The sequence below is a fragment of the Eriocheir sinensis genome, chromosome 3, assembly GCF_024679095.1.
Source record: "Eriocheir sinensis breed Jianghai 21 chromosome 3, ASM2467909v1, whole genome shotgun sequence".
Classification (NCBI taxonomy): domain Eukaryota; kingdom Metazoa; phylum Arthropoda; class Malacostraca; order Decapoda; family Varunidae; genus Eriocheir; species Eriocheir sinensis.
Genome location: NC_066511.1, coordinates 4,456,774 through 4,483,530, shown reverse-complemented (window position 1 = coordinate 4,483,530; position 26,757 = coordinate 4,456,774). Strand labels below are relative to the sequence as shown.

The following is a 26,757-nucleotide window of genomic DNA, read 5'->3' as shown; positions in this document are numbered from 1 at the left end:
ATTGTTGAAGGGCATCGTGATGCTCGGACTCTAACAAAGAAAAATATCTCGAATATTTGTAAAGAATTAAAGATTTTCTTGAGCTTAGTGAATTGGTTCATGATCATTAAAAATTGGGAATATTATCTACCTCCCACCAACTCACCCCTCCGAAAGCAGTCTGCTGAAGTATCTTCATAACGTAGTCGAAGTACTCCTTCCCGTAGTCGGCACGCACAACCTCCTCCATCGTCGCCCACATCAACTCTGCTTCCTCGGCCACACCCTCTTCCGTCACAAGTCGGGTGGCTGCGGATGACCCGCGCGAGGAATGATAAATATTTTAAAATAATCTACTAAATGTGTGTGATCCAGAGCGATGGATACACATGTATTGGACAAACTGTGCGAACCAAACTCACAAAAACAGAAATAGATAACGTAAACCGGATGCAGCGGTTTTGGTAAAAGTATAATAGTACTGCCATGAATAGAAGAGAATGGTGTAAACTAGGGTATCTTGATTCTCAATATACGGCTCAGATACTTTATACCTCACAAAATTTCTAAAGATTAAGGTAAGAAGCGCCACAAAGAAAAATAAAGAGAAGTATGGATTAGAGAGGAGTGGTTAGAAATATGTGTGCGATTAAGCATAAGATAATAAAATCAGTGACAACCTAAATTTTGTATATTTCGGGCAGACAAGAGAACCAGATGGAGAGGTGAAGTTTAATATCACATTAGGACGCAGTACACTAACGTCCGGCAAAGAAAATGTTGGAAAAGTCTACTGTGCGGATCATTTGAAAGATTACACTGAGCACTCACCAGCGTTGAAATTGGCAGGCTCCACGAGGCTGACGGCCACACCCCACGGCTTCATCTCCTGCCTGGCCGAAAAGATGGAAGCAGTTGTTAATTCCCTCTGATTCTTCTCGCGACTACACCATTTATAGTTCACTCCGAGCAGTGAGCACTCTCCTGGCAATCATCACGGAAGGCAAAGATGAAAGCAGTTCATATTTCATTCTAATCCTATCCTTTGACACTACAGCAAAATAAACAGGAAAAATGTCTAGAAATAGTCGATAGTTCATTATTAGCCTTAACTTTTCCCTTTCATGAGAGAGAGAGAGAGAGAGAGAGAGAGAGAGAGAGAGAGAGAGAGAGAGAGAGAGAGAGAGAGAGAGAGAGAGAGAGAGAGAGAGAGAGAGAGAGAGAGAGAGAGAGAGAGAGAGAGAGAGAGAGAGAGAGAGAGAGAAAATGCGAGATTGATTATAGTGTCTGAGACAAATGTGGTAGCATGTGTGCGTGAATGTGTCGTCTCCTTCCCTTGCCCTCACCGGAGACAGTCGCTGAAGCCCTCCACGGCGTACTTGGTGGCCGCGTACGGGGACATCATCGCCGCGCCCATCATGCCCGATACGCTGGACATGTTCACCACGCGACCTGACCGCAGATCGTTGGGACATTTCAGTGTGAGAGTATTCGGGACGACAGGAGAGTTTTCCTTCGGTTTCCCTCAATGACAGTTAGAAAAGAAGGAAGCAATGGGGACGGGAACAATAATTTAATTTCCTTAATTTCGATGAATGGATGAAGAAGCTTTCTTATGATGCACCTCCAAGACAGAAAAAAGGAAGGCAGGACAGAGAACAAGAGGATATTACGTTGTATTTACCTTCAAGTCAGTTAGCAGTGAAAGAAAAGCACAGGGACGGAAAGAGATCACTCTGAGTGTGTTCGTAACGAAGAAGAAGAAAATGAGATATGAAGTTTATCTGAAGTACAGTATACAGGAAACAACTCAAAGGCAACAAAAAGAAAGTGTAGAAAAAAGCCCGATAATCGTTGCTCCAAAAAGCAAAGAGTAAAGAGTGTCCAAAAGAGAGGTCAATTTCGGATGGAGAGGTGTCTTGATACACTCCTCTTGAAAGAGGTCAAGTTGGCAGGCAGGAGTGAAATAGCATGATTGGAAGCGAAGGCCTTTCCTTCCAGAGTTTACCAGTGAAGGGGATGAATTAATGGAGATGCTAGTTAACTGGGTTTGGACAGTCTAGGGAGGAGCTACAGTAAAACGTCGAGTGCAGGGGGGCCGCGGAAGGGGGGGGAGGCATGCAGTTAGCAAGTTCAGAAGAGCAGTCAGCATGAAAATGTAGATAGAAGATGGAAAGAGATGCAACATTGCGGCAGAATTTAAGAGGTAGAAGAGTGTCTGATTCTTGTTGTTACCCCAATCGGAAATAAGAATACGGTCTGAGGTTAAGCGTTCTGCAGCCGCCAGTCTGGAGTCTTGTAATTCTTGTTGTGATGGTCTTCTGTTGAAAGAAGTTGGATAACGAAGAGTAGAGTTATCAGCGTATGAGTGGAAAGGACAGTTTGTTATAGAGAGATCATTGATGGATAACAGGAAGAGAGTATGTGATAGGACAGAGACCTGTGGGACACCACTGTTGATAGGTTTAGGGGCAGAACAGTGACCGTCTACCAGAGCAGAGCTAGAACGGCTGAAAAGGAAACTGGAGATACAGGAGCAGAGAGAAGGATAGAATCCGTAGGAGGGTACTTTAGAAAGCAAAGCGTTGTGCCAGACTCTATCGAAAGCTTTCGATATATCTAGAGCAAGAGAGAAAGTTTCACCGAAACGGCGAAGAGAGGATGACCAGGAGTCCGTTCTGAAAGCAAGAAGATCGCCAGTAGAACGCCCCTTGCGAAACCCATACTGGTGATCAGAAGAGGATAGGTGCTTTTTAATATTCCGGTTAAGGATTGATTCAAAAGCTTTAAATAGACAGGAGAGTAAAGCTATAGGACGGTAGTTTGAGGGACTGGAACGGTCACCCTTCGTAGGCACAGACTGTATGAAGGCGTAATTCCAGCAAGAAGGAAAGGTAGATGTTGAAAAGCAGAGACGAAAGAGTTTGACCAGGCAGGGTGTCAGCACGGAAGCACAGTTTTTAAGGACAATAGGAGGCACTCCATCAGGCCCATAAGCCTTTTGAGGGTTGAGGCCAGAGAGGGCATAGAAAACATCAGCTCTAAGAATCTTAATAACAGGCATGTAAGGAGCTCAGGAGAGGGGGGATGAGTAGGAGGAATATGCCCAGAATCGTCCAGAGTGGAGTTTTTACAAAAAGTTTGAGCGAAGAGTTCAGCCTTAGAGATAGATGAGACGGCGTTGCTGCCGTCAGGGTTAAGGAGAGGAGGAAAAGATGAAGAAGTGAAATCTAAGTGGAGATATTTTAGTTGTGAAACCAGAAGTCCCGGGAAAAATTAGAAAAAAGCAAAGGTTGGCGGCATTTTTATTAATGAAAAGAGTTTTAGTAAGTCGGAGAATAGATTTGGCACTGATTCCAAGTGGAAAACGTAAAGATCATGATTAAGTAGGAGCAAGGAAGGTTCTGGTACCTTTTGTGAGCTGCCTCTCTATCTTTGATAGCACGAGAGCAAGTGCGATTGAACCAAGGTTTCTTAGCATGAGGTGTAGAGAAAGTACGTGGAATGTGTGGCTCTACTCCAGAGAGGACCTCTGTGATGCGTTGGGCACACACAGAAGAGAAAGGAAGACAGCAGCGAAGACGAGAAGAGATTACGTTGAAATGACTTCAGACATTTAAAAATGAGGACACAGAATGGAAAAAGTACCTTCTTTACGGTCGAGGCAAGAGGAGATGACGCTAGATATGCCTCGAAGGAAGGTAGCAGCGATAACGTAAACTACTTATTGTGTGGGTCAAGGCAAGAGGAAATTAATATTAAGATTCCCTTAAATTAAAAAGGAAGGCGAACAGAGTGAACGTATACTATTCAGCTTGGCAAAATAATTCGTTATCCGAAAGACGGTAAAAAAAAAAAAGGCAGCATAACATAAATAGTTAATCGTGAAAATCTCTAAACTCGGCAAGAGTTTATCTTGAGTATAGCTACAGTACGTTTACTAGTGAAATCCAACTCACCTCTGCCACGACGTATGAGCGGCAGGAAAGCCTTGGTGGCGGCGATCACGCCCAACAAGTTAATGTCAACCACTCGTCTGTAGGTGGACAGGGGCACCCATTCAGTGTGTGCCCTAGCCGTTACCCCTGCGTTGTTTACGAGGCCCCACACAACCTCTGAGAGACGGGAAGGTCTGAACAGGGGAGTTACTAAAAAGGAAGGAGTTAGGGTTCCAGAGAGCCATGTCGCCCCGTGTCTCATTGGCTCCCCCTCTTTTTTTTTTAAGTTATATTTTCCCTCACTTCATTACATGGGATAAGAGCCAACAAAATTAAATGAAAATTCTCTCAACCTACTGCTCCATATACTATAGTCTACCGACTCTAACTTGAGCCTTTTGACCCGGCTCCCCTGTATATATATATATATATATATATATATATATATATATATATATATATATATATATATATATATATATATATATATATATATATATATATATATATATATATATATATATATATATATATATATATATATATATATATATATATATATATATATATATATATATATATATATATATATTCCATAAATAGATAATGTACATACTAACAGTGAGACAGGCCGCCATGCGCAGGTCATCGCTAGATGTGTAAACAATGGGAGGTTCACCGGGCCAAGCCACAGGCCTCAAGTTAGAGTCGATAGACTATAGAAAAAGGACGAAGCCTAAAAACTTTTTTTTAATATAAATCAAAAGCTGTCAACCCTTTACACTAGCAAGATCTGTAAAGTTGTGACCCAGTACTAACTCTGTTTCCTAAAGTGACACCCCCCCCCCCCTTTTTTTTCAATATCTCCTCATTTTAGAAAACCTTTACTTACAAACTTATGAAGTGTTATGTGTCACTGACAACAGTGTATTGAAAATTGTCTTCTCGTTTTTCAATAGTGAACGGGAATGGCCTTTCCTTGGGTCTTTTTATATCAGGTATTTCCAATCCTTCGTGGTCTAGGGGTTAACACGCCTACCTATGAGTCCACGGGCCTTGGATCGAATCCCAGCCTGAGCAGTTAGCGTGCAACCAACCCAGCTGTTCATCCTTTCTTTCGGGCTGGTCACTGAATGGATACCTGGGGAAGCCTAGAAGAGGCACATTGTGATAATCCTGATGTTGCACTTGCCATGTGTCTCGAGGTAGTGGGTTCTTGCCCACCACAGGCTCAAGGGCCAATGGTACAGAAATGAGCACCGAGGCCAAGCACAATAATAGCATATGCCCCAAAATTTAACTTTACCATTCTGTGACATTTTTTCCCAATGGTTGTTGTCCTTTCTCCTAAATGTGTCCTAAACAATTGCCGTTCTAATGTTGTGTATTTTTTTATGTTCTCTTATCCATTTTCAGTTTTTTTTTTTATACATTATAGCAGTGACATCTCAAGTAATGGACAGCGGACTTTTGAGTTTGTGGTTCCTTTAGATATAGTGAATTTTGAATAATTGCTTAGGTGAACGCCATAATCTCCTTTGTCAAACATCGAATAAATTCGCAAAAAACAACTGGAAAAAAACTATTTTTGAGTTCCCAACCTTGAAACCCACTCATTTTTTTAGATTTTCAAAAAACTTATTTAACAGATACTGTAGCCCTACCAATGTGCTTTCCAATATGATGCATAAAATTTCCTTACACCCAGTAGTTTCGTCACTAGAGCTCGAAACGTAAACTCTTTTGAGAGCGATTTTGACGAACTCCAGACACTTTGCCGTCTTTGTCTAGTGTGGCATTGCTATTGCCTTTAGAAGGCTGTAATGTGGCATGTAGCCCCTCTTGGCAATGTAGTTTGACCAGGTCGAGTTCGAGTCGTTTTGTCATTTGACACGTCCCAGATTTTGCTTACTTTTGACTAGACAACTTAATTTTCCTGATAATATTTGCTTATATATATATATATATATATATATATATATATATATATATATATATATATATATATATATATATATATATATATTTGGTATCAAAAGAAAGCAAATTAGATGTATTATTCATAAATGGGAAGAAATAGGGTTGAATACTAAATTAAAAGAAATAACATGTATAATAAAGAAGGTTCATTTATATTGTGAAATAATTATATAAAAATAGTAACTTTTTACATAGATATCTTAAAATGATTTTAATACAAGATAGTCAACATATTGAAGTGTTCATATATGAATTTTAATGCAGATATATTAATTTTTGTGGCGTCAGGAAGGTTTTTCGTCGCGGCGCGTGAAATGAGTCAGATTCGGCGAATTTTCGTCGCGAATTCTGGTCAAGCTCGAGCAAAAACTACTGAAGCTAGGAAGGCATGCTTGGTGGCAAATGAAAACTCTATTAATACAGATTAATAATCAGAAAAAAATGGAAAGCACTAAATAAATAAAAAGGTTATAGGCAAAAACCTAGGACACGCCCAAATCGCGGCAAAACGGCCGAAAAACAGGCTATTTTGGGACGGCTCGACGACAAACTTGGAATTGAGCTATCAACAAATCCTTCGAGCCGGTCAAAATGGTATGGCTAAATTATTTGTTAAATAAGGTTTTTGAAATTCTCAACAAATGAGTGGGTTTCAAGGTTGGGAACTCAAAAATAGTTTTTTTCAGAGTCGTTTTTTGCGAATTTATTCGATTTGTTACCCTTTCGAGTCGGTGTTTGAGCCCGGTCGCTTATTAAAAAAATATAGCCCTTTCATTTTGCCGTCGATTGATACCAAAAACATTTCTTTAGCCCCAGAAATATGGGAGTTATTGCGATTTGCACCAAAGCTGTTGATTTTCCAAAATTCGCGGCTTAATGACAGGGCTGGAGCAAGTGTCTGGTTCATAGTGTAGGGTTCACTGATGATAGTCATACCCAGCATTGATCTCGAATCTCTTTTAGCACTTATCAATTTTCATTCCAAACCTCAGTCTATGTTAGAGGGCGGGCACGGCGTGCTGGAGGACCCCGGTTCGCGTCCCTCCTGTCGCTACAAGCTTACAATTTTCAGTCATTGCCGAGTGGTCTAGGGCCCCTTTCACACTGTGCCAACTCTGGGCCACGACAACCCAGCGACTTTTGGATTTGACAAGTCGGCCCACACGCTCCAAGGATGGGGGAGTTTTTTTATTTTTTATCTTGGTGTTGGCTAATATGATTGCCGATGGTCGTCGCCTGTCTGGGACATTCGGCCAAGTAATTGCCAGCATGTCGGCAACGTGCTGGTATTTAGTCTCAAGACGAGTCTAAACGGTCATTTTATTTAAATGGTGCCATATCTACGACAACCACACCCCAGACGACCTTTAGGCCGACAGTCGCAGACGGTCTTGACGACAGTCTTGCAGACGGGCGCCTACTCTCGGCAAGATTGTCTGTAAACTAGTTGGCAGACCACCTGGACAACAGTTGCCAAGGAGTTTGCCGACGGCGTTCCCTACGGTCTTCGAGAGTGTCTTGGCAGCAGTCTAGCCAACTATAGCCGAACTCTCCACAGAATTTTAAAAGGATATTTTGGCCGTAGAAATCTGCCCAGCACTCTTCATGAGTCCTGGGGTATATAGGCCATAATGGGGAGCGACTTTTCGTTGTGTCAGTCAACCCCAGAGAGAGCCAGCACGAAGTGAGTGCTCTGATAGGTAACAAATTTGTGCCAGTGAAACGTAACCATTCCCAGAAGCTATTTTTGTGCTTGTGATTGCAATATGAAAATATAAAGCTTCTGATGAACTCAGTGAAGGTAGTCGAGGCCCGTAGGAGAATGAGCAAGAAGAAGGAAAGGCTGCAGGGACGTATGTGGGCTTGCCCCTGATTGCTCCACAGGACGCGGTGTGGCACTTTTATTAATTAATTGCCAAAATGGAGCAAGAGGACTCCACATCCAGCGATAAAAACTAGTTGGCCGACACTCTACCAAGTGGTCGGCGGACGGTCGCCTTCTAAAAATATTTAATCTTGGGACATGCTGTTAACTTGTCGGCAGCTAGTATCCCGCCAACAGTATCAGCCATTATTTCTGAACCGACAGTCATCACGAATGTCCTTCATTAGACGAGGACTGTCGCCACGACAGTCCATCATTATTCTTAAGTAGTCAGCCCTGACAACTGTGCCGACAGGAAACGGTCAAAATTTAAAAATCGTCCCCGACAATCATCGCGACTGTCTCAGGACAAGCCAAGATTGTTGGGGATAGTCTTGACGACTGTCCCCGACCTCCCTTAGACCTTAACCGGAAATGACCGTTGGTTCAAACCCTTGCCGGCTCTTGTCAAGGAAGTTTAGCATGGAATACTTTTTCGCGCTTCCCCCTCACGATCCCACACTCCCCTCCCAACGACCGCTCAGCATACGACGATCGTTTCTAGACCTTTATCAGGCCATGCGAGACCCTTAACCCAAGACCTCGTGTACCCTAGAGTCGTGGGTTGTCGTGGTCTAGAGTCGGCACAGTGTAAAGGGGGCTTAAAACTACCGACATGCAGTCCTGAAGACCACCTATCAACTCGGCCTATATATAGATTCTATCGAAGGCCTTCTTTACACTGTGCCGACTCTAGCCCACGACAACCCAGCCACATTTGGATTTGACAAGTCGGCTCCCATGCTCCAAGAATGGAGGGATTTTTTTTATGTCTTGGTGTCGGCTAGTATGATTGACAACGGTCGTCGCCTGTCTCGGATATTCGGCCAACTAGTTGCCAATATGTCTCCGACATGCTGGCAATTAATCTCAGACGAGTCTCTACGGTCATTTTTTTTAAATGGCGCCATGTCTACGACAATCACAACTTTGCCGACCGATTGGCCGACAGTCGCAGACGAACTTGGCAAGAGTCTTGCAGACGGCCGTCGACTCTCAGCAAGACTGTCTGTTGGCCAACCAGCTGGCCAACAGTTGCCAAGGAGTTGGCCGACGATCTTCCCAATGGCCTTCCCGACAGTCTTTGAGGCAACCTTGCCCACTGTCACCGAATTCTACCAAGAATTTCAAAAGGATATTTTGGCCACAGACATCTGCCCAGCACTCTCCTTTTCATGGGTCCTGGGGTATATAATAATGGGCCTCGACTTTCCGTTGTGTTATCCAGCCCCAGTGCGTGGGTGCTGTAATGGCTCCCAAATTTGTGCCATTATCTATCAATAGACAGAAACTGTAGAATTCTGAGCCATTCTGCCGCCCCTGTATTATAAAGGGCCACCTTCGCTGAGCTTATGTTGGTGTCGCTCTCGAGAAAGGTATTCTGAATCATTCCTGAGACATTATCTGAAATCTGAAATCATAGCAATTGCCAGAGCAAGAGGTGTAGAAAGATACCTAAGGCCATTTTCCTGCAGCGGATCTGTAAAAAGATGATGATGATGATAACATATCATTGTCTTAGGACCATATTGTAAGTGAACAGAAGCAATACCCATGCAATCTGTCAGTTCAAGAGCAAACATTAATGCTCTTTTGACACACATGGTTTACCAGAACGTATTGTGTCAATTAGTGACCCACAGCTCTTAACAGATAAGGAAGTCACGAATACCATATTTAGTAACACAGCTCTTCTGTTTACATTGCCCTGTAGCTTACAGGTTACTAGGCAGGGAATAATTGGCAAGTGAATGAGATGGAAATACAAATTTATACAACACATTTGTTTTTTGCTTTCCTGTATACGTGTTTCAAGTATAATGAGGAATGGCATGAAAGTGAAAGAGGATGAGTCAGTAAAAACAATCGCTAATGGACTTAGTGTCTGTGCGTGCCCTCATGTCTGTGTTGCTTCAGCACAACTTATGATGAATGTACTTCTACGGTTAGTAAATTAATATTTATTTATTTATTCTTCACTTTGATCACCGTAGACGGATGTTATAAACAAACAGTAAAAGTATAATGACTTTGTATCAAAAATGGCATGCATCACACCTTTACTGCGCAAGTGTCTGCAGATGGAGAAAAAAATGTACAGACATACGAGGAGGATATTAACCAGTCTATGTCTATCATTTTACCTGACGGTCAGTCCAGGTTGCCATTAACTCACCGTCTTGTGGCAACAGTCGCTTCACTTCCTGGGCTGCCTTATCGAGTTGGTCCTGCCTCGTGACGTCCATGCTTAAGACAATAAGTCTCTGCGAGTGCAGCCCCCTCAACGCCTCCGCACCCTCTCCGTGCGGATTCAGACAGCCAGCAAACACTAGGAATCCCTATAAGACATTGATAAACTGTAGTACACAAATGACATTTAGACGGCATACAGTGATGCATTGTTATAAACTAGCCTGCCAGAAGCACAATAATGCTCTTCCGAAATCCAATCTTACAAGCTCTAAGAAGTCTTGTCAGATATAATAAAACATACTGCACGTGATCGGGAAATAATTTTAATGTTCTGCATGAAACTAGAAAAAATCCATAAGAAGCGCATTGATATTCTTTGCAGTTCTTATATCCAATCCTGCAAACACTAGGAAGCCCAACCATGAAAGGAAAATATATTGCAGGTTTACATGGAGCCTCCAGATAACTGATTATTTTGTACGAGACCAAGAGCAGTCCACGATAAGCAAAATGTTGATATGTACAGTTATCATATCCCCTTTTGAATCCACTAACAAGACGAAGAGAAGGGAAAAAATGTCACAGGCTTATTATAGACCTTAAAATAGCTTAGTCTAGTACACGAGATTATAATTCCATGGGAAGTAAATTTTTGTTCCCTTTAATAGTTTATGCTCTCTTGCGTACACGGAAAAGCCCTGCCAAGGAAGAAGACATAGGTAAGTGTACTGCATGAGATTACAAGTCTATGGAAAGTACACCTTTCACCCTCCAGTGCTCTTAGCCACTCTGACATACATGAAGAAGAAGGGGGAAAAACACCATACAGACTTATAAAGTATCTTCAGGTAATTCACTAGACTAAAATATTCCACGGGAACCACAATAGTGCTCTTATCCAGTCCTGCTCATACTGGGAAACCCTACCTGGTAAGAAGTACATGCTGCAGCTATATATACAAGAGACTTTTATGTAGGTTATAATAGTAGGGCATCGTACTATAGTACGATAACAGAATAGTCAGTAAGAAGCATAATGTTAATGTCGAGCGCTTATATTCAGTCTTAATGCTTGTTAATGATGTATTTACCTGCTCATGGAGGTGGACAGCGAGGGCGTTGCCAATCCCATGGTCACAGCCAGTCACAATCACTGCTTTGCCTGTTGGCTTCACCTGCAATTACAAGAAAAAGAAGAAGAAGAAAGTCATCACCAGCAAGGCGAATGTCCCCAACATTACTTTTATCTTAACCACTACTATACTTGACAACAACAACAACAATAACAACAACAACAACAAAGCAGATGACACGCGAATATGAGCACTTAGAAGTCTTTTGGCAAAGAGGAGAAAACCGTTGACCGTCACTTCACCGTCAATAATACCGCTGACTAATAACAGCTGACAAACAATTTGCACGTCTTTTATGATTTGCATCACACAAACAACCACTTCATTACCAGCTAACTGAGAAAATTTAAACGTCTTCTGCCAATTCAGAAGCAGCTGGTAAAGCAACATGGCGAAAACAAGCCAGAATTTTTCAACTGAGAAAATATTTGTTGATACTTTTAACTTTTTTTATATCGAGAAACCACACTATCTTTTACGGTACAAGAGTAGATCAATTGAAGAAATATTTTAACACGACGCTCCGTATAATAATGTAAGGAGAAAGAGGAACATCACAGAAAATGTTCAAACTAGCTCGAGGTGTTTTGTTACGACTCTCTTAAGGATCTACTCACCTTGATGTAGGAGAGTGTGATTACTGTGCCGGCGGAAAGCATCCAGCAGCCCAGGAACACCCAGTAACATGAGAAGGAACAGCCGAATGTGTTCAGCACCATGGCCACGATTCCGCTCACACCGGCCCACAGCAGAACCTCCCCCGTCCTGTCGAAGTTCCACGCCATCTTTGCTACAGCTGTCACGGGAGACATGTCTTTAGTTATCTAAACAAGGGAAGCTCTGAGAGGAGGGCAGAGAGATCATATGTGCTATGAGTGATATCCAACCTTGCTAAAAAGCCCTTATTGATCCTCTTGTTATACTTTTCCTTGGGCTGAAGCAACGCAGACATGAGGGCACGCACAGACTCAACCTCTTCCACTTTCATGCCGTTCTTCATTATACTAGAAACGCGTATACAGGAGAGCATAAAACAAATGTGTTGTATATAATTTATATTTCCATCTCATTCACTTGCCAGTTATTCGCTCCCTAGTAACCTGTAGGCTACAGGGCAATGTAAACAGGAGAGCTGTGTTGCTAAATATGGTATTCGTGACTTCCTTATCTGTTAAGAAAGTGTTTTAGTGGTTTTTCCCATGAAACGTATTTCCTCTTTCGTCACTAATGAAACGTCTGAATTTGCTCTTTACTATGCTCCAACACGACCTCTGCGTTTAACACACGAGAATTTAATCCAGAAAAGGAAAGGTTTTGCCGGCGCCGGGGATCGAACCCGCGACAAGCGGGACGGGAGACCCACTCCTTAACCAGTCGGCCAAAGAGGTACCCCCCTCACAGAATGAGTTATGGGAGGCTCGCCCATCAGGCAAGTCACTGCACTACACAGCTCCCCATTCCTATCTAGATTAATTTCTGTGTTTGAAATTTTCTATTTTCTGTGAACTCTTCGGAGAGCATGGGCCATCACTCTACCTGTTACCCACTCGGAGAAACCCAACAGAATCACAGGAGAGGATGCCCACCGCTTTGCCACCAGTGAAAGGCCATAATTTTTTTCCTTACTACGCTCCCACACGATCACCGCGGGTAACGAAACACACGATAAATTAATCCAGACAAGGAAAAGTTTGTTGGCGCCGGGGATGGAACCCGCGACCAGCGAGACGGGAGAGCCACTCCTTAACCAGTCGGCCAAAGAGGTACCCCCCCTCGCAGAGTGAGTTATGGGAGGCTCGCCCATCAGGCAAGTCACTGCACTACACTAATGCCAGGACAACGGAAATAGAACGGCAGAGAGGATGATATCCGTCGATGAGGAATTACCAACTCTGCTAAGAAAATGTCCTTGATTGTCGGTCTAAGAAATAACTTATGATGTATGTACTTCTACGGTTAGTAAATTAATATTTCTTTATTTATTCTTCACTTTGATCACCGTAGACGGATGTTATAAATATTCACCTCTGTTAGAACCTAGGATTTTGTATCTAAACGCTGTATAGTCACAGTACCTTCTTTCGTCATCATCTGAGAAAACTCGAACAAGAAAACAGTGAATAAAATGTTGTTTCAATGATTCATGTAGCTAGAAGGCATTTCCAAGCAGTAGAAGGCGGGAAAGTGACGAACGTACTTGTACGTGACTGACCACTTACGGGTTAAGGAGAGGAGGGAAAGATGAAAAAGTGAAATTGGAGGAGATATTTTTGGCTAGGCGCCAGAAGTCTCTGGAAAAATTAGAGAAAGCCAGGTTGTGGCATTTTCTATAGATGACAGTATTTTTGGTGAGTCAAAGAACACATCTGGCACGATTCCGGGCGGAAATGTAAAGATCATGATTAGCAGGAGTGCGAAGGCTCTGGTACCTTTTGTGAATTGCCTCTCTATCTTTGATAGCACGAGAACAAGCGTTAGTTGAAGAAGAAATCTTCAAGATTTTCATCTATGGTCTGGTATGAAATGAAGTCTTAATAACAAATGGCAATCACTTCTTAAACTAACAATTTTCATCATAGACGTAAACGATTATCTTGTGAACCGGCAAGACATCAGGGGCAACTTGTTTCTCCTGATGGGATCATAAGGAAGCACCATTCTCTCAACAAGTCTTTCTTTCACATAGGTTTGATAATGGTCCTTCCCATTGCTCTTCATTGTTTCAATAATATTCGTAATAGATGGATCTACAATTATTTTGCTGTGCAAGATGACAAGTTCATTAGTGTTCCAGGAATGACTGCCCATAGTCTTCAAGAACTTGCACTTGAGCATGGACATCTTTGACGAAAGTAGCTTGTTGGCCTTTATTCTGTTCAGGGTGGTCTAAAGCCTCCCGCTGTGTATGGGATGCATGCTGCCCATTTTTCAGTACCATCTCAACCTTTTTTTTTCACGTGTTAGGCTATAGCGCCGGTAGGCTTTCTTCAGCGGCCTGGTGGTTGGCCCAAGCCCGTCATGGTGCAGACAATTTTTATAGTGGCGCCATTTATTCTTGGCTTATTTACAAGTCTTGCAACCTCAGGTCCTCCTACGTCCACCCTCTAAAAGCTGATAGATTTTGAGTTAATCCCATTGCACCACCTTTCACTGAATCATTAATTTGCTCATGTGCTTGGTCTGTTGGAATCAGGGTTGTTTTGATTTAAATCAAATTATTTAAATCAAGTGATTTAAATCAATTTAAATCAGAGTTAAGAAGATCATGATTTAAATCAAACTTAAATATACTGTATTTAAAATTATTTATGTGTTATATCAAAAGTAAAATATCTAATGATTTAACTTTTCATATATATATATATATATATATATATATATATATATATATATATATATATATATATATATATATATATATATATATATATACAGTAAACCCTCGATATAACAAACTAATTGGGGGGTGGGGGACTTAGTCTGTTAAGCCGAATGTCCGTTATAACCGGCGAAAAAAAATATAATACCGACGAACCTAATAAACGTAGGTATATGTTTTTTTTTATTGTGTATATTGTCTGCACATTGTCTATGTAGCCGCACTTGGCGATGAACTGCGGGACACCGAGGCCGCCAGGTTGGCAGTGGGGCTCTGTGGGGTCCCATATTGTTACGGGTATATGCAAAATTGCGCCAATCTCGCACTGGTAGACGAAACTTTTTTTGGTGGTGGTTTTCGGGGTGTTATGAAATAATCTGATAACTGTTTCTTTCACAAATCATCAAATGACTGACTTTTCAAAACCTGTTGTACACCCGCCGCAGCCCGCAGCTGCGTCGCAAAATAACTCAGAGAGAGATGTTCAACTTGCTTACAGTTTCTACATTTCACTCCCCGCTCAGAAGGATCACAAGTGGACAAAAACCAGGCAAATTAATGTTTTTCCTTCCGTGTATCCCCCTAGTGCGCATTTGAGGTGGACAGCAGAGCGACCGATTTCTGCAAGAAGGTAATTCTCGACAAATTGGACCGCACATGCCGCCATAATGTACCCGTCCCGCGCTGCGTATTTTCGCCGAATAAACTAACCAAACATAACCTAACCTACATAACTGGCGGGCTTAGCCTCCTCGACCCCCAAAAGCTGTGTCAGTACCGACACTCACAAACACTTGGCCATTTTACATTACATTTATGTCCTGGATTGATGCATTAGACTTTCTTGTGGTTTAAATACGTTCTTCATTTGAATGGAAACCACGAAGAATTAAATATATCATCAGGTGGGCTAAAAAAGACTATAGTAACCGAAGGATGGTGAGGTGGCCAGCAGACGCTATTATAGTTGCCGGGAGCGAGTAGTTCAAAAACTATTATCGGTCGGTTCGCGTGGATTTCTGACCGTCTGACCTTGTCCGTTATATACGAAATCCGTTATAAGCAAGTCCGTTATATCGAGGGTTTACTGTATATATACATATATATATATATATATATATATATATATATATATATATATATATATATATATATATATATATATATATATATATATATATATATATATATATATATATATATATATATATATATATATATATATATATATATATATATATATATATATATATATATATATATATATATATATATATATATATATATATATATATATGTATATATATATATATATATATATATATATACTTGTCCTGATGTGATCCTGTACTGGTCCTGTAGCAAGTCAGGCACCAGTGAATCATTGCCATCTCTTACAAGAAAAAATATTCAAAAGAATAAAACCAACAAACTTAGTCCTACCAAGAAAAGATGGCGCCACTATAAACACTTGCCTGCACCAGGACGGTTCGGGCCGATCACCTGGCCCCTCAAGAAAGCCTATTGGTGCTACAGGCTTCTACGTAAAAAATTATATATATATATATATATATATATATATATATATATATATATATATATATATATATATATATATATATATATATATATATATATATAAAAAAAAAAAATAAAACAAGATTTTTATGTGAAGAACTCATCTAGGGTAATGTACATTAAACTATGGTTTCTTTAACATTGGCCAAGTTTTCTATAATAAAATGGCCTCATAAGACTGAAACAAATAATCAGTGGAAACAAACAAGGATTAATGTACAAAAAAATCATTTAAATAAAAAAAATCGATTTAAATAAAATAAAAAATCCGATTTAAATAAAATAAATCCCTTTTTTTTTTAAATCATGATTTTTTTCCAACCATTGTTGGAATCCTTAAAAAGGAGCGGCCAGTTTTGTTCACAACAAAGTTTCCCTTTTCAAACTCTGATGCAACCTCATGGTGTGTTGATTGTAATGTTGCCATGCCTCTAATGTGGGCAGGCAAACATCTGACATAGTTTTGGTGGTCCATGGCAAAATACCATAGTGTTATTTTATTCAGAATTTGGACATAAGTTTGAAAGTCGCCTTCACGAAGAGCATTTACAAATAATAGCAGCAAAATCTCCATAGACAACACAATCCACCAAAAGTGAAATGTTGGGCAAGCAGTTTCTTTAATTCCAGTCTTCTAAGGCAAGAAAATTACATCCACTATCCATTTTGTAACAGGATTCACACTTGCATTTACCTGCAAATAAAACATGCATTAAATAGGGATAACAATATTGACCACGTGAATTTCTGATTTATAGCTGAAATGTATGTTCCCATTAAATGATATCGATTTTATATATATATATATATATATATATATATATATATATATATATATATATATATATATATATAAATATATATATATATATATATATATATATATATATATATATATATATATATATATATATATATATATATATATATATATATATATATATATATATATATATATATATATATATATATATATATATATATATATATATATATATATATATATATATATATATAAAATTTTGCCACAATACTACATTCATTAAATATTTCTAAAAGTATAGGACTTCAAAATATTATTATTGGATTCCTTGACCTCAAAAATTAATGTTTAGACACCAGTTTGGTATCCTACCTGTCTTAGAAGCAAAGATATGGGGCGTAAGAAATTTTGAGCCTATTTTGGAAAAAGTGCTAAGGAAACTATTTTACATAATTTTTCTTTTTTTTCAAGTCTCCATTTCTGTATCACTTCAGGGTATCAAAAGGCACTGTTGTGCCAAATTTGGTGCTTGTAGTAAAGTGCACAATACGACACAAAATTGTTAGCATACCGCAGATCTGTTTCTTTTTTTATGTTCGTCAGTAGGCTTTCTTGATGACGCCTGATGGTTGGCCCCAGCCCGTATTGGCGCAACCATGTGTTGTTTTTATAGTGGCGCCATCTTGTTTGGCTCACGCTGCCCTCCGGAGATTATGCTTGATCCTCTTTTGAGAGTTTATCTAGAGCTCAGGTTGATATTTGGTTATCAGGACAGCATGTGAATAATCTTTGGCCACTAGGCGGTGACTGAAAATTGCCAGCTTTTTAGCTGTGGGATTGACTTAACCTGGGTTCGCCAAGATGCCGCGCCCACACGCTGTCCACTCAGCCACCGCATCCCCCAGCGATAAGAGTTACAGATAGGGCAAGAGAAGATTTAAAGAACTGGACGAGAGAGGTGATCTTCTTGCTTTAATAACTGACTCTTGTCGTTTCGGTGAAACTTTTGCTGTTGCGCTAGACATATCAAAAGCCTTTGATAGGGTCTGACACAAATCTTTGCTTTCCAAACTACCCTCCTACGGTTTCTATCCTGCTATCTGTACCTTTATCTCCAGTTTCCTCTCTGACCGATCAATCACTGCTGTTGTAGACGATCACTCCTCTTCCCCTAAACCTATCAACAGTGGTGTCCCTCAGGGCTCTGTCCTATCTCCCACTATCTTTCTGTTGTTCATTGATGATTTTCTTTCCAAAACGAACTGTCCTATCCATTCTTACGCCGACGACTCTACTCTGCATTACTCAACTTCTTTTGATAGAAGACCCACCCAACAGGAACTATACGATTCCAGGCTGGAGGCTGCAGAACGCTTAACCTCAGACCTTGCTATCATATCCGATTGGGGTAAGAAGAACTTGGTGTCCTTCAACGCCTCAAAAACTTAATTTCTTGACCTATCAACTCGACACAATCTTCCAAACACCGAAGAGGCGATGCTTCTGGCATTTTGCTTCAGCTCGGTGGGACGACCTGAGGATGTACTTTACCGATTTCCCGTGGAATGACTACTTCTTCCAGGATAGAGACCCCTCTATGTGTGCCCAGCGCATTACAGAGGTGATTGTCTCTGGAATGGAGGCATACATTCCACGTACTTTCTCTACTCCTTATGCTAAAAAGCCTTGGTTTTAATCATGCTTGTTCTTGTGCTGTCAAAGATAGAAAGGCAGCTCACAAAAGGTACCAAAGCCTTCGTACTCCTGCTAACCATGATCTTTAGATTTCAGCCCGAAGTCCTGCCAAATCTATTATTCGACTTACCAAAACATCTTTCATAAATAGAAAATATCAAAACTTTGCTTTTTTTCTAATTCTTCCCGTGACTTCTGGCACCTAGCCAAAAATATCTCCTCCAATTTCACTTCTTCATCTTTCCCTCCTCTCCTTAACCCTGACAGCAACACCGCCGTCTCATCTATCTCTAAGGGTGAACTCTTCTCTCAAATTTTCTGTAACAACTCCACTCTGGACGATTCTGGGCATATTCTTCATACTCATCCCCCCCCTCTGTCTCCTTTATGCCTGTTATTAAGATTCTTAAGAGTGACGTTTTCTATGCTCTCTCTGGCCTCAACTCTCATAAGGCTTATGGACCCGATGGAGTGTCTCCTATTGTACTTAAAAACTGTGCCTCCGTGCTGACACCCTGCCTGGTCAAACTCTTTCGCCTCTGCCTGTCAACATCTACCTTTCCTTCCTGCTGGGAGTATGCTTTCATACAGCCTGTGCCTAAGAAGGATGACCGATCCAATCCCTCAGACTACTGCCCTATTGTTGGATTAGGGGCAGATCTATCTGAATGAGGAATGCAGCGCCCTAAACCTCCCCCGAGCTGTTTTCCCCCCGCTTACTCTTTCTCTTCTGCCCATGCTTCTTTCTTTGGGTAACCGGGGGATTAATCCCCACAGGGGTCCTGTGTCCCTAACCTATGGCGAGGAGTCAGGCCAGCCCCTGTTCTGGGCTGGTTGGGGAGGGGTTTGCACAACCTCCCCCACAAAAAAACTTACCTTACGCCAAAAACAAATTAAAAAGTAGAGGTCGTGGTCGGGGCGTGAGCCTCGACCCCGATCCGGTCTTGCTGGGGGGCCCGACCTAGCGGCAGGCTTCCACGATGCATCCGCATCCGGGGAGCCTGCCGTCAGTGACGGGTGCCTAAGGGACCCCTGCACTTCGAAGGAGAAAGGGCCCCCTAGCCCCTCTTTTTGTTTTGGGGGTGGCCGGGGTGGTGCAGAGGCTGCTCCCAACCGCAGAACCAGGCCCGGGGTTACCTTCGGAGGGCTCTGCGTGTGGGCTCCTGGAACGTCCAGAGCCTCTCGGACGATGATCGACTGCCCTACCTATCAAATGAACTCAGAAGGCTGAGGGTGGACATAGTGGCACTCTCTGAGACAAGGAGGCCTGGTAGTGGCGAGATCAGTGAGGGGGGGTACACCTTCTAATGGTCCGGCATGAGCAATGGCTTCCATGTCAGAGGGGTAGCTATGGGCATCTCCAGCCAACTGCTGCCATTTGTGGTTGAGGTTGCTCCGGTTGATGAGCGTATAATGCGAGTGAGGCTGAAGCACACACTGGGCTTCATGTCTCTTGTTGCAGTGTACGCTCCTACCGAGATGCGTGAAACTGAAGAGAAGGAGACGGTCTACGCCAAACTCGACTCCGTATTGGACCAGTGCCCTCTCCGGGACACACTCATTGTCCTGGGCGACTTCAATGCTATTACTGGCACTACAAGTTATGGATCTGATACCAGGAACACCAACAGCTCTCTCCTCCTGAATTTTGCAAAATCCAGAAGGTTGAGAATTGCGGGTTCCTGGTACTAGAGACCAGAGCTGCACCGCTGGACTTGGTATAGCGACGCCGGAGGGGTAGCTAAGGAGATCGACCACATTCTCGTAAGTACTCGTTGGAGGATCCTTCAGAACTGCAGGGTTTACCGAAGTGCTGAGATCTTTGCAACTGACCATAGGCTTGCTTTGCAACACTCAAGCTTCATGTCAGGTCAAGAAGACTCTCGAGATGCAACACTACTGTGTTCCATCTCGAGAGGCTGAAGGACCTGGCATGTGCTCAGGAGTATGCAGTGACAGTCTTCAATCGGTGTGAAGTGCTCGGCACCCTGGAGGACCCTGTAGAACTGTGGGATACCTTCAAACGTGAGACTCTGCAAGCTGCCAAGGAGTGCATTGGAGAGCGCCCGAGATCTAGGAGTGGCTTTGCCTCGGTGGAGACGCTGGAGAATATCGAGGAGAGTCGCGCTGCCAGACTTGCTGGGAACCGAGACCAATACTGGGCTCTGTCACGTAGGACTAGAGCTCTCCTGAGGAAAGACAAGGAGAGGTATGTCAGGGGTCTCGCCGAGGAGGTCGAGGGCCATATAAATGCGAATGACCTCCGACCTGCCTACCGAGCCCTGAAGAAGCTCCGTTCCAAGTCTTCCTCTCAAGTGAGCGCTATCCGAACAGCTGACGGCTGCCTCGTGTCGGACATGGATGGGCAGAGGGCTCGTTGGGCCGAGTACTTTGGGCAGCTGTACATGGCGGACCCTCCACGTGGGCAGCTTCCAGTTGCTGGGTTGCAGGTGGCGGATGCTGACCCACCCATTGACGAAAGCCCACCCTCTCTGGGCGAGGTCAGAGATGCTGTGGCCAAGTTGAGGGGTGGGAAGGCACCTGGCGCCTGTAACATCAGCGCGGAGCTGCTCAAAGCTGGAGGTGAGGCCATGATCCACGGGTTGCATGCGGTCTTGACTGCCGTAGGGCAGTCAATCCTTAACCGGAAGATTCAAAAGCACCTTTCCACTTCTGACCTTCCGTCTGATCGCCAGTATGGGTTCCGCAAGGGGCGTTCTACTGGCGATCTTCTTGCTCTCTTGACTGACTCTTGGTCATCCTCTCTTAGCCGTTTCGGTGAAACTTTCTCAGTTGCGCTAGACATATCGAAAGCTTTCGATAGAGTCTGGCACCAGTCTTTGCTTTCTAAACTGCCCTCTTTCGGATTCTATCCCTCTCTCTGTTCCTTTATCTCCAGTTTCCTTTCCGGCCGTTCTATCTCTGCTGTGGTAGACGGTCACTGTTCTTCCCCTAAACCTATCAACAGTGGTGTTCCACAGGGCTCTGTCCTATCACCCACTCTCTTCCTATTATTCATCAATGATCTATTTTCCATAAAAAAAACTGTCCTATCCTCTCACACGCTGATGACTCCACTCTGCATTATTCAACTTCTTTCAACAGAAGACCCTCTCAACAGCAATTACAAGACTCCAAACTGGAGGCTGCAGAACGCTTAACCTCAGACCTTGCTATCTTTTCCGATTAGGGTAAAAGGAACCTTGTGTCCTTCAATGTCTCAAAAACCCAGTTTCTCCACCTATCAACTCGACACAATCTTCCAAACACCTATCCCCTATTCTTCGACAACACCCAGCTGTCACCTTCAACACTAAATATCCTCGGTCTATCCTTAGCTCAAAATCTCAACTGGAAACTTCACATTTCCTCTCTTACTAAATCAGCTACCTCGAGGTTGGGTGTTCTGTATCGTCTCCGCCGGTTCTTCTCCCCCGCACAGTTGCTATCCATATACAGGGGCCTTGTCCGCCCTCGTATGGAGTATGCATCTCACGTGTGGGGGGGCTCCACTCACAGCTCTTCTGGACAGAGTGGAGTCTAAGGCTCTTTGTCTCATCAGCTCTCCTCCTCTTACTGACAGCCTTCTACCTCTTAAACTCCCGCGGCCGCGCTGCACACGACTTTCTAATCTAGCTCCTTCCTATACTGTCCAAACCCCTTTTGCAAGAGTTAACCAGCATCTCCATTCTTTCATCCCCTTCACTGGTAAACTCTGGAATAGTCTTCCATCGTCTGTATTTCCTCCTGCCTATGACTTGACCTCTTTCAAGAAAAGTGTATCAAGACACCTCTCCACCCGAAATTGACCTCTCTTTTGGCTACTCTTTACTTTATACTTTTGTGGGAGCGGCGAGTAGCGGGCTTTTTATGTACTCTTTTTGTTGCCCTGGAGCCACATCCATTGATGTAAAAAAAAAAAAAATAAATAAAAAGCCTTCCTTCGTCTGCCGTTCCTCCTGCCTATGACTTGATCTTTTTCAAGAAGAGTGTATCAAGACACCTCTCAACAGAAATTGACCTCTCTTTTGGCCACTCTTTCCTTTTGTCTGTTGTGGGAGCGGTGAGTAGCGGGCTTTTTTTCTAAACTATTTTTGTTGCCCTTGAGCCGTCTCCTTCGTTGTAAAGAATTAAAAATAAATAAAAACAGCTGGGCGAAAGTTAGAGCTGATTGGTATATAAAAGGATGAGCAAAAGTTCAAGGACTGGATGAGAGTTAATGGTCTGGGCAAAAGTCACAGAGCTGGTTAAAAGTTGAAGGGTTGGACGAGAGTAAAGGGGCTGGAGAAGATGTAAAGGGCTAGACGAGAGTTAAAAGACTGTACTAGAGTTTAAGAACTGGACGAGAGTTAAAGGACTGGGTGAGAGTTAATGGACTAGACGAGAGTTGAAAGGTTATATGAGAGTTGAATGGCTTGACCATGCTGGATGAAAGTTGAAGGCTATCTGGGTGAAAGCTAAATAACTGAAGAGTAGAAGAGCTTGAAGAGGGTAGAAGGGCTGATTAAGAGTTTAAGAACTGGTCGAATTAAAAGGCTGGAAGAGAGTTAAAAGGCTGGACATATGTTGAAGGATATGGCGAGAGGTAGAGCTGAGTGAGTTAAAATACAGGTACCAGACGAGTTACAGGATGAGACTATAATCAAAGGGTGAGTGAGCATTATAGGTGTTGGCGAACCAAAGGGATGGATGAGAGTTGAAGGGCTGGATGAAGCTGGTTGCAAGTTAAAAGATTTGACTACGATTAAAGACCTGACGAGAATTAATGGACTAGTCGAAAATTAACGGACTGAACAACGGTTTAAGGGCTGGGCGAAAGTTAACGGAATTTATAATAGTTTTAATGATTGAGTGAGAATCAAAATGTTGAACGAGAGTCAAAAAGTCGGGCTGAGTGAGACTCCAGAGCTGACAAGAGTTGAGGGCTGGGTGAAAGCGACTAGAAAAGAACTGGGAGAGTTAAAGGGCTCGGTGAGAGTTAAATGGTTTGCTAAGAATTAAATGGCTGACAGAGTTAAAGTGCTAAGATGATAGTTAAAGGGCTGGATGAGAATTTAAGGGCTAAATGAGTGTTAAATGGCTGGACAAGAGTTAAAGGGCTGGGAGAGAGTTATAGGGCTGGATAAGTGTTAAATGGCTGGACAATAGTTAAAGGGCTGGGAGAGAATTATAGGGCTAGACGAATGATATTTAAAGTGCTGGACGAGTGGTATTTGACTGGACGATAGTTAAAGGACTGGGTGCGAAATACGCGGCTGCAGGAGCGTTAAATGGCTGGATGATAGTTAAAGTGCTGGGTAAGAGTTATAGAGCTGCTAGGAAAAGGGTTAAGGAGATGGACAATAATCAGCGTTACATGACTAAACGAGAGCTAAACGCCCTGCCGAAATTTGAAGGGCTGAAGGAGAGTTAAGGGTTGGATGAAGGTGGTGAGGATGCTGCCCCACAGGTCCCCAGACAATGAAAGTTGACGACGATTCTTGGACGATGACGATGATGAGATGTTTAGGACGAGTCAGAGGGGCGAGTATAAAAAAAAAAAAAAAACAGGAGGAGGAGGAGGAGGAGGAGTGGAAGTGAAAGGAAAGAGAAGTCAGCAAGTACACACACACACACACACACACACACACACACACACACACACACCAAGGAGGTTAATTGACACTTTGGGCGTATCTGGTCTTTGCCGCACTAATAGGGACGGAGACACAAGGTCGCCCACTGTCAGTGAAATGATTCATCTGATACGTGACCTGCTCCAAGAACTCTCCCTGCTTGTTATAGTCTTTGCATCATCCCGACACAAGGACAGAAAGAAGGAAGGGAAGCAGGAAGAGAGGAAAGGAAGGGGAGGGAAGAGAAAGAAAGGAAAGGAAAGAAAAGGGAAAGAAAGGGGAAGGAAAGGAAAGAAAAGTGAAGGAAAAGAAAGGAAAGGGGATGGGGGAGGAGGTATGAGAAGTAAAGGGATGAAAAATAAAAGGAAATGAACTAAGCAAGGAAGGGAGAGAAAAATATTATAGGAACAAGGGAAGGAAGTAATGTATGGAAAGAAGGAATTAAAGAAAGAAAGTACAAAACAATGCAAATGAAGGAAGTAAGAGAAGAAAAGAAAGGAAGAGAGCAGGATTGGCGAAACTGTTAACCCACTCAGCTAACGTTTCACAAGTCTAAATTGGTCAATAAGAGAGTGGAGACCATGAAAACTGTTTAGCTCTGTTCTCAATACAATTCTATAACTGCCGAACTCTAGAAAAGTTGGTCTTGCAAAAATTAGACTTGAAATGCCTCAAATCAGGAACTTAACATTATTTCCGCACTCACCTTGTTCTCACTAATATATGAATAATGTTATCAGAATATCAGAAACTTTTGTCTTGCGTGGGATTTTTTAAATCGCTCTCTTGAAATGTCTAGGAACAGGAGTTTCAAGTATTTCCACACTCACCTTCCTTACTTGAATATAAATTACGTCTGTTCGCATTGCTTCTAAAACCAAAAGCTTGCAATGGCTGAAACGCTAAGTCATCTAATGCCTTGGGAGAGGAGCTTCAAAGTACTGCCGCATCCACCATGTGTACTCTTAAATGTGAATAATCTGCAGAACACTGACGACCTTGTACGCTGTGTTGACTGTTCCCCAGTCCCCACTGTGCCTTGAAGTGCCCGTGGAAATATTCCCGCACCCATCCCCACTCTCACTACCATGCGAGTATTGTCAGACTGCTGGATATTTAAATATGTGTTTACTTAGGTTTATCTTTAATATATATATATATAGATATATATATATATATATATATATATATATATATATATATATATATATATATATATATATATATATATATATATATATATATACTGACTATATTGCTGTATTTTTTTACTTGTATATTCAATGATTCTCGTATATTAATTCAATGAATGGAAAAAACATTTATTATTATTATTATTATTATTATTATTATTATTATTATTATTATTATTATTATTATTATTATTATTATTACTTTTTTCTTCTTTTTGTTATTATTATTTTTTATTATAAACCTCGGCTTTGCGTTTGCTATTCAAAATAGTCTTTCTTAAAATTGTCTTTGTACAGGAACATAAAAATATTCATACTTACTTTAACTACGCGTGTACGAGTCGCGGTAACCAAAGCACCAGATCAAAGGGAGTTGAGAGACTGCCTTCCACCACGACAATGACAACACTTATGTAGGTGACCAGACGAGATACTACGAAAAGAGTCTTCGTCAGTCTTTTCGGAGAAAAGGTTTTGAAATTTTGCTGGAGTGACGGCGAGAATGCCTTGTCTAGTTAAGGCATAAATATCAAAAGAATGATCAATTTTGAATGGAGAAGTATCGATATACTTCCTTCTTAAAAGAGTTCGTTATAGGATGGAGGAAATACAGACGAAGGTACATTGTTTCAGATTTTATCAATGAAAGGATTGAAACCATAATAAACTCGGAAGTTATATAGCACTGAGATAAGGCTGAAAAGTTTTGTGCAGCGAAGCTGAAGAAGTGATTGGGACATGTAGATAAAACATTCAAGGGAGCAGTTAGAATGATAATTCACTGTCCAACAATATATTTATTGCCTAAAATTTGTTTAGCTGATTTAGGACAAAAGATGTGCTGAACCCAAAAATCACATTGGTTTTGCTCAATCAGATCAACTTTTTTTATCTATCGCCACATGAATTTTTTTTACGTTTTTTTTTTTTTTTACACGCCCGGGTATTTTCTATTTATATGAGGCAAAATTCTTTCTTATTTCTTTAAATAAACGGATTCTGAAGAGTTTACATGCGCCAAATTTTGACTTGTCAAAGTCCTCTTCCGAACTGTTGGCATCCAGATTGAAGGAAAGAAAATTCTTCCATAACAGTGCTCCCATCACCTTCTACCGCAACAGACATCAAGAGTACCTCCGTTTTTTCTCTGAAGAGAAGGACTTGGTGTACTGTACAGATATTGCGCAGCTTCTACACAAGCTTGGAGTGCCACAGTACCAACCCGAAGATTGGAGACTGTTCATTGACAGCAGCAAGCGATCGCTGAAATGTGTTCTGCTGCACAACGGCAACCAGTTTGTCTCTGTACCCCACGCTCACTCGATTACACTGAATAAATATGAAGCGGTAAAATACGTGCTGAAGAAAATTCGTTATGATCAGCATG

General features: G+C 41.9%; 1 protein-coding gene across 1 annotated transcript in view; it reads right to left on the bottom strand.

Moving 5' to 3' along the window:
* Positions 1 to 145: 145 nt before the first annotated feature.
* The window catches only part of LOC127003835 (D-beta-hydroxybutyrate dehydrogenase, mitochondrial-like), a gene marked incomplete at its 3' end in the record, with an annotated part of 42,039 nt that continues 15,427 nt past the window's right edge, over positions 146 to 26,757 (bottom strand). Inside the window, 7 exon segments of the mRNA XM_050870912.1 lie at positions 146 to 288; positions 811 to 872; positions 1,326 to 1,431; positions 3,939 to 4,094; positions 9,998 to 10,160; positions 11,106 to 11,189; positions 11,765 to 11,943. Coding sequence (XP_050726869.1) covers positions 146 to 288; positions 811 to 872; positions 1,326 to 1,431; positions 3,939 to 4,094; positions 9,998 to 10,160; positions 11,106 to 11,189; positions 11,765 to 11,943 — 893 coding nt within the window.